Here is a 17,422-nt window from a genome sequence, read left to right as displayed (position 1 = left end):
TTGTTGCCAGTTTTTGCATTGCTCTTGTTAATTGAGGGCAGTACTGCCTTCTTGGAGTAAAGAACCAGACATGTCACACAGAACAAGCCCCTGAAAACAACAGAGTGAGGGAAGATCTGACTGGCACTCGTGCGTGTAATTTTCATCGAGGGAAGATGTCCCAATTGTTTTCCTCAGCTGATAGATCACGGAAATATTGTACCTGTATGAGCAGACTAAATTGCAATCAAAAAATGAGGAAGTTCATATCTATGATAGACAATCTATCCTTCCTCAGTCCTGGACCCATTCACTTCAATGATCACTGAACAATGAACTGAGACACTGATCCATCTTTAATTTGTATTTTATGTTAGTTTGTGAAGATTGCGAGACATTTTTTATTGAGGAATGCCCTGTGCATGGTCCTCCAGTGTTCATAAAGGACACGATGGTTGAATCCAGTCAGCCAGACAGAGCACGTTTAACTATTCCGGATGGTCTCAGCATTGCGACCTCAAAAATTCGAAAAGCTGGTCTTGGTGTATGGAATGAAGGGCAGGTTATTCCCAAAGGCATGCACTTTGGACCCTATGAAGGAGTAATATCAAATGAACAAGCAGCTGCTGTCAGTGGATATGCATGTGCGGTTAATGATCATCAATGTCCCTATTTTATAAAAGAAAAGTTGTACCTCTTGGAATTTATTTTCTATAAATTATCCAAGGTTTCCATTCCGTGTTGCTACTCAGTGAGTCCTATTGGTAAGTCGCCAGCGAGTGAAGATAGAATTAGTCTTTGCTGTGATGCCTCTTGTGTTCAACAAGCCTGCCAACACATGGAAATGTTCACAAATGAAGAATGGATTACTGGGTGTGTTTATTTTCGGGTTGGCAGCAGCCACGGAACGACCCAAACATGAATCACCACCATCAGGAAGGGAGAAAGCAAACATGTCTCTATCTGACTGAAACCCACTAAACACCCCCACAGGGGAAACAGTTGCAATTCTCACCACTGAGACCAAAGGTGTATCAAAGTTAACAGCACCTTCCCCAGGGCTGATAGTTTCAGTGCTGGGGAAAAAATCGCACTCACCACACAGACAAAAATCTCTTCAAGCTGCTATGTCCAAACTCTGTGGCAGTGAAATTCAGAGCTCGAGTGCTGGTCATTATGATCGGTTTATGCTGAACAAATGGCCGCTGCCTCGCTTCCGCTGGGTCCTGCAGGTGCCGCCATTTTCAGGAGGTTGGTAGTGCTGCCATTGACTGTGCTCGCTCCAGATAGTTAGATGAGGCAGATCTTGACATCAGTGAGTGAGGAACGCTGATTTGACACAATATCTGCCATTGTCGACGTTGCCGCTCCATTTTGCGCCCTCTCCTCATCACAACCAGCTGACCATGTGTTCAGCAGCAGGAAGGAGCGCCAGCAGCGATATTTAAAGATCATCAACAACTTGCAGCTGACTTGCTGTTTGATTGTCCTGACTCTGTCACTGTGTCTGCAACTGTTTGGAGCTTTCTACAGTTATTTAAAGTTGTTGAGGTGACGGGCAGTGTTGCTGCAAGTGGAGAACACCTTGCTTCTCATTTAAAGGCTTCTGCTCACACCACTTGCTCCCAGTCATGGGGTCTCTACTTGCAGTCCTCCTGATGCTCAAGTATGACGGAAATGGTGCAGAGGCAGCAAAGAAGAGAACAAGGTGCTCAAAGAGGGAGGGGCAGGAGAGCTCTCAACAAGAGGCCTTACCCACTTAGAGTCGTCAAAGAGCATTCCTCCCACCTGCGCTTCGGCAGGAGCAGAGTATTAGGAGGCTTGGCTTCACCGAGGAAGTCGTCACAGAACTCAACCGCCTCCTGCAACCGAACCAGCAGCCTCAGAAAATCTCCTTGCTGTTTCTCTTGGCTGTTCGGCCATGGCTTTCTCCACAATGACAATGAGGTGTCTCTGCAACAATGCATGTCACCGTTTATTCGTGCAGAGAGCCAAGTCCAAACTTCATTGGTCAGCAGACAACACACGATACTGATGCCCCTGTTCCGGGCTCAGCCAATCAGCAGCATGTTTAGCCCTGAGATAAGTGCTACAATCATTATAATGAGGCAGCATGAATTTTACAGGCTGTCTGCACTACTTTGAACAGGCGCAGGCACATCACGCTTCGTTCTGCCATCTCCCATTTTCAGGCCTAATCCAATTTCTCGGCCGATGTCAATTGCATTCTTATATTGATTCCCCATTCGTGTGTTTGAGGAACAGAGACTCTTGGTAATGGATGGCCTTGTAGCTGTTATCATTTTAATCCAATGACTTTGAACTGGAGCCAAGGTCAACTAAGAATGAGTCTACATTCCAGTCCCTTGCACTTTGTTCATAGTCTGATTGATCCAGTCCCGCTGTCTAATTCAGGTATTCTCCAATTAAAGCCGTTCCAGGAGATTCCCAGAGCCTGCTGTCATTGTATTTATGGACAGAGGAGAGTGAGGAGACCTTAACCAACTCTCATCATTTCTAGTTTCAGAATGTATTGAACAGTATTTGTCAAATACAAATCTGGGCACTCTGACAATACAGTAATTCAGGGACCTTTGCCGACTGTACACTGATTCCAAAAAAATTTCAGCTCCATTCTATTTTTATAGTTCCTGTGCCACAACATTTAGATGAGGTCCTTACTGCTAGGGGGATCAAGGGGTATGGCGAGAAAGCAGGAATGGGGTACTGAAGTTGAATGTTCAGCCATGAACTCATTGAATGGCGGTGCAGGCTAGAAGGGCCGAATGGCCTACTCCTGCACCTATTTTCTATGTTTCTATGTTTCTATTTCAGTCCAAGCCATTTTGCTGATTAGAGCATCCTGATGCAAAGGTATAATCACAGAAAACAGGTAAGGAGATGGTCAGTTAATACGAAAAGAAGTAGAGCGCAACTGTACAACAATCTTGTAATACTTGTTAAGGCTGATCACAGGCTAAAATAAAGATAAAGTTGCTTTTAAAATTTTTATTAATTCAGTCTTTAACAAAAAAGCTTTCTCCAGATCAGTAAATCCAACAAGCATTTTGAATACATTGATGCGAAGGATGAATCAACATCAAATTGGATGAGGTGAGGCAAGACTGATAGCATAGTGTGAGGATCACAAGACAGTAACAGATGAGGAAGATAATTTCTCCCGTTTCATTTGATCATCCAGGACAATATCCGCCCAACAGACAGTCAGCCTCTCATTCTGGGTGGTGTGGCCGGGAAACCGAGTACAACATTTTAAATCAGCTCTCGGCGTTAAATTCAGCTGGATCTGGGAAACCCGTATTTCTGGGCCTCTGCGCATCCCCCCCGTCCCCATCACACTCTCCCCCTGCTTCCTCCCTGGAAATATCGGGGACATTGGGCCATAAATTGCATCCTCTCCGGGGGTGTGTACGATGTGTGCATGCAGCTGAAGAGGCCCCGCAAGATTCGGGTTTAGGAACGTGAAGCTCATTCACCAAAAGCCCTCACTTGCGATCTGTGAAAGTTTCTGTTGACAGATCGCACGAAACCTGGGGAAGGGCCTTCACGGGTGGAGAGTTGGGCTATTTGCCCACCTCCTGCCCAGCAACTGTCCTTAAAATTCTTACGGCTGGAAAAAGCAAATGTAAGGCCTTTTACCAGCATAAGAGTTTTAAAAGATAAATTGTATCAATAATGTTGATATTAAACACCTTGCCATAAAGATAAGTTTATTGTTAACCTCATTAAAATATTTTTTTTAATTCAAAAAAACAATTTTTTTTCAAAAATATTTCATTCAATTTCCATGAATTTTAAATATGTGAGGTGTTTATTGTAAATTTATGACTTGTGTTTCTGTGTTTTTGGGGGTTATCTCATTGATAGTAATGCAGCTTGTACAAACGAAACCCACCATTACGATCAATGAGAATACACTATTATCATTGGTGGTCCAGGCCTATGTGATCCCAGGTTGCACATAAGCTCCAGGGTTGCAAGGGCCTCTGCTCTGGGCTGCACATCTCGGCCTCGGATCGGAAGTGATTATTCCTCCTGGGCCACCAGGTACTTTCGTTAAAAAAAATTTGGTTGGAGGCATTCGCCCACGGGAAGCCCCCGACTGCAATTTCTGACCTATTATCTTTTGCATCTACACTGAAGCGATTGGTCTCCGCTCCCCACAGCAAGTTGAAATTTGTCCGTGGCTGGGGACATGTCCTGTCATTCCAAAATACTATTCTAATATGCTTTTCATTCAATTCAATTCAAATAAAATTTTAACTTATTTTTGTCCACTGAAATGAAGAAAGGCTTGCATTTCCATCATGCCTTTCACGACTACCTGACGTCTCAAAGCACATTGCAGCCAATGACATACTTTTGGACTGTCGTCACTGTTATAATGTGGCAATCGCAACAGCCAACTTGCACACAGCCAACTCTGCAAACAACAATGTAATAATGATCAGAGAACTGTTTTTGTTGTTTTGATTGAAGGATAAATATTGGCCATGGCACCAGGGATAACTCCCTGCTCTTCGAAATAGTGCCATGGCTCTTTTATGTCCAATTAAGAAGGCAGAGAGGTTTATGTGTTCAAGTTCCTGGAGTGGGAATTGAATCAACAAACTTCTGACTCAAATATTAAATATTTATTTGTTATGTTCCAGATTTGTTAACTGTGCCAGAAAGGAGGAGGAACAGAACCTTGTACCCTTTCAGCACTGTGGCAAAATTTATTACCGGACCTGCAAGCCTGTTCCTCCTCGGTGCGAACTGCTGGTCTGGTATGGTGATGAATATGCCAAGGAACTCGGTATCAAAAGGACCACAATGTGCATGGCAAAACAAGAACCAAAATGTAAGGATTCTGACCAAAATACAAACTAGCCAAAGTATAATTTTTTTTTGTTACAATCTCAAAGGTGATTGATAAAGTGCCTCATAACAGACTTGTTATCAAAATTGAAGCATGGATTCAAAAATGGCAAAGAGACAGAAAGCAGAGAGTAGTGCTGAATGCTTGTTTATCAGACTGGAACGAAGTATACAGTGTTATTCCCCAGGGGTCAGTATTGGGACCCCTACTCTTTTTGATGTATATTAACGATCTGGGCTTATGTATTGAGCGCATAATTTCAAAGTTTGCAGATGGCACAAAGTTTCGAATGAGTAAACAGTGAAGAGGATAGTAGAAATGTTCAGGAAGATGTAGATAAACAGGTGAAATGGGAAGAAACAGGGCATAAGTTGCTGCGGAAAATCGGTGAAGTCATGCGGCGATGGTAGCTTGCATGTACAGTGGGGTAAAGGACTGTTTTTTTGAGGAGAGGGTGATGACGGCAGAATTGAAGGAGAGGGGGACAGTACCTGAGGAGAGAGATCCGTCAATAATGTCGGCAAACATGGAAGCCAGAAAAGGAAGTTGGGTGGTCAGCAGTTTAGTGGGCATAGGGTCAAGGGTGCAGGAAGTGGGTCTTATGGACGAGATGAGTGTTGAGAGGTCAGGAGGGTTGATCAGAGAGAAACTGGAGAGAGATGTGAGTTCAGGGCTTGGTTAGGGAGGAACCTCATAGGAGTTTTGGCCCGGTGGGCTGGGGAAGGAAGGGAACTGACACATGCAGCTGATTGGATGGTCTAAATCATTGTGACAAAGAAGCCCATGAGCTCCTCTCACTTGTTATTAGAGGTGAGTGTGGTGGAGACAGGGGAGAGGGGTTGAACAAGATGTTTAGCAGTAAAGAGTAATAGAAAAGTTAAAAATCCTATGAAACAATCTGTGGCCTTACTAAACCCGCCTTTCTCCACCTCAATAACATTGCCCGTCTCCGCCCCTGCCTCAGATCATCTGCTGCTAAAACCCTCATCCATACCGTTGTCACCTCTGGACTTGACTACCCCAGTGCACTCCTCGCTGGACTCCCACGTTCTACCCTCCGTAAACTTGAGCTCATTCCAAAACTCGGCAGCCCATGTCCTAACTCGCACCAAGTCCCGCTCACCCATTAATCATGTGCTCACCGACCTGCATTGGCAATGCCTCGATTTCAAAATCCTCATCCTTGTTTACAAATGGATGCTTTTATTTGTACTGTAAAAATAGCCACGCTTGTCTCTGATTGGTCCACTTGGAGGATAAGCCACACCCTGAAGTTTCTCTGGAATGTGTAACTGGGACTGCCCAGCCCAAGCTCTCACTGACTTTGCAAATTGTACTCGATCCACTTTGACTTCCAGAAGCCACAGAGGTTAGATCTCTCCAGAAACCACCAAGTGCCAGCTGAACTCCCTGACCCCAACGCAAGTGTGTCCCTCCCCCAGCCAAAGTCAGTTACCCCCATTGCAAGTGCTGCCTCACCTCCCCCCGCCTTAGATGGGGTATTGTGTGTGGATTGTGAACGGGTTAATTGGGTATGAAGTGAATAGTGACACTGTCGTAACTTCTGGATTGGAAGGTCCTCTCTCCCCTCCGATCCCCCCGTGTCTCTTTCTTCACCCCCATCCCGTCACTCACTACCACTTCCTCCCCCCTCCCTCTCTATATCTTCCATCCCCTTCTCCGGGCTCGCTCTCTCTCTCCCCCAGGCTCTCTCTCTCCCTCCCCCAAGGCTCTCTCTATCATACTCTCCCCCAGTCTCTCTCTATCTCTCTCTCTCTCGCCAGGCTCTCTCTCTCACTCTCTCCCCCAGGCACTCTCTCCCCCAGGCTCTCTCTATCTTTCCCTCCCCGCCTACCCTCCAGGCTCTCTCTCTCCCCAAAGTGATCTTTCTCTTTTCCCCCAGGCACTCTCTCTCTCTCTCTCTCTCTCTCTCTCCCCGCTACGCTCTCGCTCTATCCATCCCCCACTCGTCCCCGTCCCCGCCCAGGTTCTCTCTCTCTCCCAGGCTCTCTCTCTACCTCCCCCCATGCTCTCTCTCCACCCCACTTACCCCACCCCCAGGCTCTCTCTCACGCCATCCCTTCCTTCCAGGCTCTCTCTCTCAATCCCCCTCATCTCCCCAGGCTTTCTCCCTCCCCCGTCCCCCAGTCTCTCTCTCTCTCCCCCCTCAGCCCCAGTCTCGCTCTCTCTCTCCCCCCTCACCCCCAGTCCCTCTCTCTTTCACCCCCACCCCCCTGAACCCAGGCTCTCTCTCTTGCTTTCTCTCTCTCTCCACCCCCAGGCTCGCTCTCTCGCTCTCCAACCGCCTCCCAGGCTCGCTCTCTCTCTCATCCCCCACCCCCAGGCGCTCTCTCTCTCTCTCTCCCTCTCGCTCTCCCGCCCCCCTCCCCCGCCCCCACCAACACCCGGGCTCTCTCTCTCTCTCTCTCTCTCTCCCCTCCCCCCACCCCGCCCAATGTCTCTCTCTATCTCTCCACGCCCCCCCCCCACCAGGCTCTCTCTCTCTCTCTCCTCCCACCCCACCAGGCTCTCTCTCTCTCGCTCTCTCTTCTCCCACCTCACCAGGCACTCTCACTCTCTCTCTCCCCCGTCGCTCGAAGCCCTCCGGAGGATCAGATCCCGGTCGGTGGTCGCTTGGGGAACGTGGTCGGAATGATTGCAGGATCCTCCTTCCGGTTCGGGGCCACACGTCCGGTCCTGGAACTTCCGATTTGGCGGGAGACATCGGAGGCAAATTCTTCACAGGATGCATGTGCAGAAGGACAGAAAAAATAAAGTCCAAATAATCAATCCCTTAACAAATCTCTCCATGGCCATGCCCCTCCCTATCTCTATAATCTCCTTCAGCCTCACAACCCCCCAAGATGCCTGCACTCCTCAAACTCTGCTCAATTGAGCATCCCTGGTTATAAGTGCTCAACCATTGGTGCCCGTGCCTGGGCCCCAAGCTCTGGAACTCCTCCCCCATACCTCTCTGCCTCTCTTTTCTCCTTTAAGACGCTCCTTAAAACCTACTTTTTTGACCAAGTCTGCCGCAATTTCTTATGTGGCTCGGTGTGAAATGTGTTTGTTTTATCTTAACACACTCCTGTGAAGCACCTTGGGACGTTTTATTCTGTTAAAGCCGCTATATAAATACAAGTTGTTGTTGTTGTTGCCCACCTGACAGAGCAGACAGGTCCTCAGCTTAATGTCTCATCCAATAGACAGCACCTCCAACAGTGCAGCACTCACGCAACCTTCTGACACAGAGGCGAGTGTGCTACCCACTGAGCCACAGTTGACACTGAGGAGAGACTGAGTAGATTGGGTCTGTACTCTCAGAAGTTTAGAAGAATGAGAGGTGATCTTATTGAAACAGATAAGACACTGAGGGGGAGTGACAGGGTAGATGCCGAGAGGCAGTTTCTCCTGGTTGGAGATTCTAGAACTAGGGGTCACTGTCTGAGGATAAGCGGGCGACCATTTAAGACTGAGATGAGGCGGAATATTTTCACTCAGAGGTTTGTGAATGTTTAGAATTCTCTACCCCAAAGGGCTGTGGATGCTGAGTCATTCAGTATATTCAAGTCTGAGATAGATAGATGTTTTATTCCAGGGGTTTCAAGGGATGTGGAGATCGGACAGGAAAGTGGAGTTCAGATCGAAGATCAGACATGATCTTACTGAATGGAGCAGGCTGGAGGAGCCGAATGGACTATTCCTGCACCTAATTTTTATGTTCTTATGTTTGTGTCGAGACCAAAGAAGCTGAGGTATTTCTCCTTAGAGCAGAGAAGGTTAAGGGGAGCATTATTTGAGATGTTCAAAAAATATGTGGGTTTTGACAAGACTAGATAGAGAGAAATTACTTCCACTGGCAGGAGTGTTGCTAACATAAAAACATAGAAAATAGGTGCAGGAGTAGGCTATTCGGCCCTTAATGCCTGCACCAACATTTAATATGATCATGGCTGATCATTGACATCAGTACCCCTTTCCCGCTTTCTCTCCATACCCCTTGATCCCCTTTAGCCGTAAGGGCCACACCTAACTCCCTCTTGAATATATCCAATGAACTGGCATCAACGACTCTCTGCGGCAGGGAATTCCACAGGTTACCAACTCTCTGAGGGAAGAAGTTTCTCGCCATCTCAGTCCTAAATGGCCTACCCCTTATCTTAAGGCTGTGTCCCCTGGTTCTGGACTTCCACAACATCGGGAACATTCTTCCCGCATCTAACCTCACCCGTCCCATCATAATTGTATATGTTTCCATGAGATCCCCTCTCATCCTTCTAAACTCCAATGTATAAAGGCCTAGTTGATCCAGTCTCTCCTCATATGTCAGTCCAGCCATCCCTGGAATCAGTCTGATGAACCTACGCTGCACTCCTTCAATAACAAAAACATCCCTCCTCAGATTAGGAGAACAAAACTGAACACAATATTCCAGGTGAGGCCTCACCAAGGCCCTGTACAATTGCAGTAAGACCTCCCTGCTCCTATATTCAAATCCCTAGCTATGAAAGCCAACATGCCATTTTCCTTCTGCACGGCCTGCTGTACCTGCATGCTAACTTTCAATGACTGATGAACCATGACACTCAGGTCTTGTTGCACCACGACTTTTCCTAATCTGCAGCCATTCAGATAATATTCTGCCTTCGTGTTTTTGCCACCAAAGTGGATAACCTCACATTATACTGCATCTGCCATGCATTTGCCCACTCTCCTAACCTGTCCAAGTCACCATGCAGCCTCTTAGCATCCTCCTCGCAGCTCACACCGCCACCCAGTTTAGTGACATCTGCAAATTTGGAGATATTACACTCAATTCCTTCATCCAAATCATTAATGTATATTGTGAAGAGCTGGGGTCCCAGCACTGAGCCCTGCGGTACCCCACTAGTTACTGACTCCCATTCCGAAAAGGACCCGTTTATCCTGACTCTCTGCTTCCTACCTGCCAACCAATTCTCTATCCACGCCAGTACATTACCCCCAATACCAAGTACCTTGATCTTGTACACCAATCTCTTGTGTGGTACCTTGTCAAAGGCCTTTTGAAAGTCCAAATACACCACATCCACTGGACACAGGGAATAGACAAAAAAAGGTCATGGGAGATGAGGAAAATGTTTTTTGAGTTGATAGGATCTGCAACGGACTGTCTGACAGGGTGGTGGAAGCAGCTTCAGTAGTCACTTTCAGAAGGGATTTGGATATATACTTGAAAAGGAAAACATTGCAGGGCTATGGGGAAGAGGAGGGGAGTGGGACTGATTGGATAGCTCTGCAAGGAGCCAACACAGACATGATGGCCCAAATAGCCTCCTGCTGTGACATGTGATTCTATGATCATTGACTGACTGTGAATTTTATATTGTAATAGGGAATAGAGAGCAATGAAAGCTTGAGGTGCAACTAAGTCTGTACAGGCTTTACCGGTTCCCAGTATCCCTACCTGGACAGTCGGTGAGGCGGTATCATTGCCTTTAGTATTCTTGGGCTGGGAAGGGGTGAATTAAGCAAGTGTTCCCTTTCCTGATCCCTCTATAGAGACTTTTTGGTGCGTCAATTATCCTCAGTCGCTCGCACTGTTGTCTCTGAGAACATAAGAACATAAGAACATAAGAATTAGGAACAGGAGTAGCCCATCTAGCCCCTCGAGCCTGCTCCGCCATTCAATAAAATCATGGCTGATCTGGTCGTGGACTCAGCTCCACTTACCCGCCCTCTCCCCGTAACCCTTAATTCCCTTATTGGTTAAAAATCGATCTATCTTTGACTTGAAAACATTCAATGAGCTAGCCTCAACTGCTTCCTTGGGCAGAGAATTCCACAGATTCACAACCCTCTGGGAGAAGAAATTCTTTCTCAACTCGGTTTTAAATTGGCTCCTCCGTATTTTGAGGCTGTGCCCCCAAGTTCTAGTCTCCCCTACCAATGGAAACAACCTCTCTGCCTCTATCTTGTCTGTCCCTTTCATGATTTTAAATGTTTCTATAAGATCACCCCTCATCCTTCTGAACTCCAACGAGTAAAGACCCAGTCTACTCAATCTATCATCATAAGGTAACGCCCTCATTTCTGGAATCAGCCGAGTGGATCGTCTCTGTACCTCTTCCAAAGCTAGTATATCCTTCCTTAAGTAAGGTGACCAAAACTGCACGCAGAACTCCAGATGCGGCCTTACCAATACCTTATACAGTTGCAGCAAGACCTCCCTGCTTTTTACTCCATCCCTCTCGCAATGAAGGCCAACATTCCATTCGCCTTCCTGATTACCTGCTGCACCTGCAAACTAACCTTTTGGGTTTCATGAACAAGGACCTCCCGGTCCCTCTGCACCACAGCATGTTGTAATTTCTCCCCATTCAAATAATATTCCCTATTACTGTTTTTTTTCCCAAGGTGGATGACCTCACACTTTCCGACATTGTATTCCATCTGCCAAAACTTAGCCCATTCGCTTAACCTATCCAAATCTCCTTGCAGCCTCTCTGAGTCCTCTACACAACCCGCTTTCCCACTAATCTTAGTGTCATCTGCAAATTTTGTTGCACTACACTCTGTCCCCTCTTCTAGATCATCTATGTATATTGTAAACAGTTGTGGTCCCAGCACTGATCCATGTGGCACACCACTAACCACTGATTTCCAACCGGAAAAGGACCCATTTTTCCCGACTCTCTGCTTTCTGTTCGCCAACCAATTCTCTATCCATGCTAATACCTTTCCTCTGACTCCGCGTACCTTTATCTTCTGCAGTAACCTTTTGTGTGGCACTTTATCGAATGCCTTTTGGAAATCTAAATACACCACATCCATCGGTACACCTTTATCCACCATGCTCGTTATATCCTCAAAGAATTCCAGTAAGTTGGTTAAACATGATTTCCCTTTCATGAATCCTTGCTGCGTCTGCTTGATTGCACTATTCCTATCTAGATGTCCCGCTATTTCTTCCTTAATGATATTTTCAAGCATTTTCCCCACTACAGATGTTAAACTAACCGGCCTATAGTTACCTGCCTTTTGCCTGCCCCCTTTTTTAAACAGCGGCGGTACATTCGCTGCTTTCCAATCCGCTGGTACCTCCCCAGAGTCCAGAGAATGTTGGTAGATTATAACGAATGCATCTGCTATAACTTCCGCCATCTCTTTTAATAGCCTGGGATGCATTTCATCAGGACCAGGGGACTTCTCTTCCTTCAGTCCCATTAGCCTGTCCAGCACTACCCCCCTAGTGATAGTGATTGTCTCAAGGTCCTCCCTTCCCACATTCCTGTGGCCTGCAAATTTTGCTTTTGTCACTCTTTTCCGTTTTATATATCTGTAAAAGCTTTTACTATCTGTTTTTAGGTTTTGCGCAAGTTTACCTTCGTAATCTATCTTCCCATTCTTTATTGCTTTTTTAGTCATTCTTTGCTGTTGCTTAAAATTTTCCTAATCCTCTAGTTTCCCACTAACCTTGGCCACCTTATACGCATTGGTCTTTGATTTGATACTTTCCTTTATTTCCTTGGTTATCCACGACTGGTTATCCCTTCTCTTGCCGCCCTTCTTTTTCACTGGAATATATTTTTGTTGCGCACTATGAAAGAGCTCCAAAAAAGACCTCCACTGTTCCTCAATTGTGCCACCGTTTAGTCCTTGCTTCCAGTCTACTTTAGCCAACTCTGCCCTCATCCCACTGTACGCCCCTTTGTTTAAGCATAGTACGCTCGTTTCTGACACAACTTCCTCATACTCAATCTGTATTACAAATTCAACCATATTGTGATCACTTATTCCGAGAGGATCTTTTACGAGGAGATCATTTCTTTTTCCAGTCTCATTACACAGGACCAGATCGAAGATGGCTTGCTCCCTTGTAGGTTCTGTTACATACTGTTCTAAGAAATAATCCCGTATGCATTCTATGAATTCCTCCTCCACGCTACCCCGTGCGATTTGATTTGACCAATCGATATGTAGGTTAAAATCCCCCATGACTACTGCCGTTCCTTTTTCACATGCCTCCATTATTCCCTTGATTATTGCCCGCCACACCGTGAAGTTATTATTTGGGGGCCTATAAACTACGTCGAGCAGTGACTTTTCCCCCTTGCTATCTCTAATCTCTACCCACAATGATTCAACATTTTGTTCATTGGAGCCAATATCATCCCTCACAACTGCCCTGATATCATCTTTTATTAACAGAGCTACCCCACCTCCTTTCCCTTCTTGCCTATCTTTCTGAATCGTCAGATACCCCTGTATGTTTAATTCCCAGTCTTGGCCAGCTTGCAACCATGTTTCTGTAATGGCCACCAAATCATAACCATTTGTAATGATTTGTGTCGTCAACTCATTTACTTTAGTTCGAATGCTGCATGCATTTAGATAGATTTTCATCCTAGTTTTTAAACCATGATTTTTAGTTTTGACCCCTCCTGCAGCCCTTTTATATTCAGTGGCCCTTTTTGTTTCTTGCCTTTGGTTTCTCTGCCTTTTTTCCTCATCTCTTGTCTGTCTTTTGTTTTTGTCTCCTTTTTTTTCCCTCTGTCTCCCTGTATTGGTTCCCATCCCCCTGCCATATTAGTTTAATTCCTCCCCAACAGTACTAGCAAACACTCCCCCTTGGACATTGGTTCCGATCCTGCCCAAGTGCAGACTGTTCAGTTTGTACTGGTCCCACCTCCCCCAGAACCTGTTCCAATGCCCCACGAATTTGAATCCCTCCCTGCTGCACCACTGCTCAAGCCACGTATTCATCTGTGCTATCCTGCGATTCCTACACTGCCTAGCACGTGGCACTGGTAGCAATCCCGAGATTACTACTTTTGAGGTCCTACTTTTTATTTAGCTCCTAGCTCCTTAAATTCGTCTCGTAGGACCTCATCCCTTTTTTTTTACCTATGTCGTTGGTACCAATGTGCACCACGACAACTGGCTGTTCTCCCTCCCTTTTTAGAATGTCCTGCAGTTGCTCGGAGACATCCTTGACCCTTGCACCAGGGAGGCAACATATCATCCTGGAGTCTCGATTGCGGCCGCAGAAACGCCTATCTATTCCCCTTATGATTGAATCCCCTATCACTATCACTCTCCCAGTCTTTTTCATGCCCTCCTGAACAACAGAGCCAGCCACGGTGCAATGAACTTGGCTGCTGCTGCTCTCCCCTGATGAGTCATCTCCCTCAACAGCACTCAAAGCAGTGTATCTGTTTTGCAGTGGGATTACCAGATGGGATCCCTGCACTACCTTCTTTGTACTACTCTTCCTGCTGGTCTTCCATTCCCTAGCTGGCTGTGGATCCTTCTCATGCAGTAAGACCAAGTCACTACATGTGCCATTTATGTCATTCTCAGCATCATGGATGCTCCAGAGTGAATACAACCTCAGCTCCAATTCCGCAACGCGGTCCGTCAGGAGATGGAGGCAGATACACTTCTCACACACGTAGTCGTCAGAAACACCAGAGGTGTCCCTGAGTTCCCACATGGTACAGGAGGAGCATATCACGTGACCGAGCTCTCCTGCCATGACTTAACCCTTAGATACCCTTAAATTGGTAACAACAATGTTACAGTTTATTTACTGATATAAAAAATAAAAAGAAAAGCTAATCACCAATCACCAGCCAATCACTTACCCCCTTGGCTGTGACGTCACCTTTTGATTACTTTCTACTTCTTTTTTGCTTTCTCTCCTGCTGCAGCTGCACTGGTACACTTTTATAGGCCGCTCCAACGCTGCTCCCGCCTCTAAGCAACTGCCGCTCTGAGACAAAGGTTGTTCCCAGAGAATAGGCACTGAGGTCAGGAACTGCTCCCTTAAATATCATCCTGCTACTTTTCAGCTTAAGAAACAATTGCATCATATCACCCTTTTGATGTGCTCGGGATATCCCAAAGTTCTTTCAAGGCAATGAATTTAGAAGTTCAATCACTGGTTATGTAGGCAAATTCAGCAGCACAGTTGGTACACAGCAAGATCCAACAAACAGCAATGAGATAAATGGTCTGGTGATGGGATTGTTCTTGTCCAATTTAACAGGCAGACAAAAAAGAAAGACTTTCATTTATATAGTGCCTTTCACGACCACCAGACATCTCAAAGCACTTTTCAGCCAATGAATTACTTTTGGAGTGTAGTCACTGCTGTAATGTGGCCGCCGCACTTGCGCACAGCAAGCTTCCACAAACAGCAATGTGATAATGACCAGATAATCTGTTTTTGTCATGGATTGATGGATAAATATTGGCCAGGATACAAGGACAAAGTTTAGCACGGTTTGAAAGATGACACCTCTGACAGTGCCGCACTCCCTCAGTACAGCAAATGTTGCAAATGTCTGAAACTTCTGTCCCTATTGTTTCAGGCACCAGCTGTTTATGATTCTGCCATCCCCATTTGCAACATTTTATCGTTCCTGCCTTCCACCCGATCACAGACCGTCCCTTTTGTTCATTCCTCCCCTCCCCCCTTTCGCTGCCTCTGCACCTGCTTCAACCCTGTTACATCTCTGACATTTCCAGTTCTGACAAAGGGTCTCAGACCTGAAACGTTAACTGTTTCTCTCACCACAGATGTTGCCTGGCCTGCTGAGTGTTTGCAGCATTTTCTGTATCTGTCCCCTCGCTCATTCTCCCTTCCACACCTTGGTCCTGTCATTCCCCCATTCTCCAACCTTGCTTGACCTGAGACTGCCCAATGCCAGGGAAAATAGACTACTAATTATATAGTTACTATCCATTTTATGGGTTTTGTAAATCCCTGCTCTTTTATTCAATATTTGCTGTTTAATTTTCTTGCCACTGTTTTAACAAAGCTGATTTGCACATTGGTTTATAAAAATACTTAAAAAGGTATTGATGTACACCTTGTTCCTTGGAGGATTTCACAGACTGAGTATATGAACCGTGAAACATTAGACAGTAATCTTTAAATGGACATGCCCTATTGATGATCCTCCACCACTTCTTCCACAGGAGGTGGCACTAAATTCACAAAATTAACATCTTAAGAGCCCTGCTTTTAATACTGAAATAATCAGCATTTGTACTTCCAAAAGAAATTTCTAGATGTTTCAATACACTGACAATTTATCTGTCTTCCTTCTCCAGCAGGGCAACAAGTGCACAGAGATGAGTGCCATCCTTGCCCTCATTGCAATGTTGCATTTACTTCTGAACATTTTCTCCAGAAGCACATCAGAAGACATCCTGAATCCGGTGGGCAGATTTCAGCCGGACAATCTTCTCCACCGAGCACAAAATATCTTTTGCAACGGGAAAGTGGGCAGCGATCGTTTACACAATCTGTCCAAAGCAGAGAATATAAAAAACTCAGGCATCTTCACCGACATCAGCAGATCCACACAGGAGAGAGGCCGTATAAATGTACGGAATGAGGAAAGAGTTTCACACGGGCAGGGACCCTCCATAGACACCAGCGGATCCACACAGGAGAGAGGCCGTATAAAGGTACAGAATGTGGAAAGAGTTTCACAGATTCAGGGAGCCTCCATAGACAACAGCGGATCCACACAGGAGAGAGGCCGTATAAATGTATGGAATGTGGAAAGAGTTTCACAGTGTCAGGGACCCCCCATCCACACCAGCAGATCCACACAGGAGAGAGGCCGTATAAATGTATGGAATGTGAAAAAAGTTTCACACAGGCAGTGAACCTCCATGGACACCAGCGGATGCACACAGGAGAGAGGTCGCATAAATGTAGAGAACGGTAACCAATTTATAATTTTACTGAGTTTGAATTTTTCTTTCTATTTGAATGGCCTTCAGTCACTTGTTACCTCAAACATTACTCATATTTATGCTTCTTACCTTTCACTCTTTATGATAATATTTGTGTGGATTAAGATTGAATATAAGGGTACATTCCATGATTGCTCACTGCCAGTGAGGGTTGGGGATTTGGGGCGATGGTGTTGTAGTCTAATGTTTGACCCTCTCGCTCTAAAATTATATCTTCCACTGGGATTTCAAGATGTTCCTCTGATATAAACTGCAGCATCTGCAGAATGTGTTTAATCTCCGAGAGTCTTTGTCCCACCGAGCTGTCACAGCCCCTTTATTCTGATGGTGACAGATCGCTGGGATCAATGCAGTCTTTATGCAGTCTGGTTAGATCTGTGTTGGTAAAGTTGTCATCACAATATATACTGTGGGCGAAATTCACCCCTGCAGGAAACGGGTCGCTCGTACCGTTTTTGTTGTGTTTTCCAATGGATGCAGTGGCCCATCTTGCGAATTTCAGTTCTTTGTTGTTTTTTTCGAGTGGGGCAGAAGTCGGTCATAATGGGGTTGGAAGTGGGGGCGGGAACGGCGTCTCCATTAGTGACAGTCATCAGCACTGGGCTGGTGACGTCATCTCGCTGTGCGTCACATCTCTCTCCTTCAGTTAAAGGGGAGGGCCTCTGCGAGCTCTGCATCTTTTTGAGTTGGGTCCACTGGGCCCACCAGGGAGGGTTCCGGCCTAGTCAGTGGCCTGGTACCCGAGAGCGGGTGCAAGGCTGCCTGTTGGCGGGCCGGCCGAACCCGGGAGTACAATTGTCGGACCGA

General features: G+C 46.1%; 1 protein-coding gene and 1 long non-coding RNA gene across 2 annotated transcripts; one reads left to right on the top strand and one right to left on the bottom strand.

The window, feature by feature from the left end:
• Positions 1-324: 324 nt before the first annotated feature.
• LOC139240787 (histone-lysine N-methyltransferase PRDM7-like) lies at positions 325-4,872 on the top strand. The gene is made up of 3 exons (XM_070869263.1): positions 325-628; positions 3,026-3,093; positions 4,653-4,872. The coding sequence occupies exons 1-3, from the start codon at positions 350-352 to the stop codon at positions 4,870-4,872; spliced, it is 567 nt and encodes a 188-aa protein (XP_070725364.1). The 5' UTR covers positions 325-349.
• Positions 4,873-7,396: 2,524 nt separating this feature from the next.
• Positions 7,397-17,154, bottom strand: LOC139240836 (uncharacterized). The gene is made up of 3 exons (XR_011588751.1): positions 17,066-17,154; positions 10,308-10,449; positions 7,397-7,598 (listed from the first exon to the last, which is right to left on the bottom strand). It is a non-coding gene; the product is annotated as an uncharacterized lncRNA (long non-coding RNA).
• Positions 17,155-17,422: the final 268 nt, after the last annotated feature.

This window comes from Pristiophorus japonicus, chromosome X, assembly GCF_044704955.1.
Source record: "Pristiophorus japonicus isolate sPriJap1 chromosome X, sPriJap1.hap1, whole genome shotgun sequence".
Taxonomy (NCBI): Eukaryota; Metazoa; Chordata; class Chondrichthyes; family Pristiophoridae; genus Pristiophorus; species Pristiophorus japonicus.
Note: the sequence above shows the minus strand (reverse complement) of the source record. Positions and strands in the feature narration are given on the sequence as shown.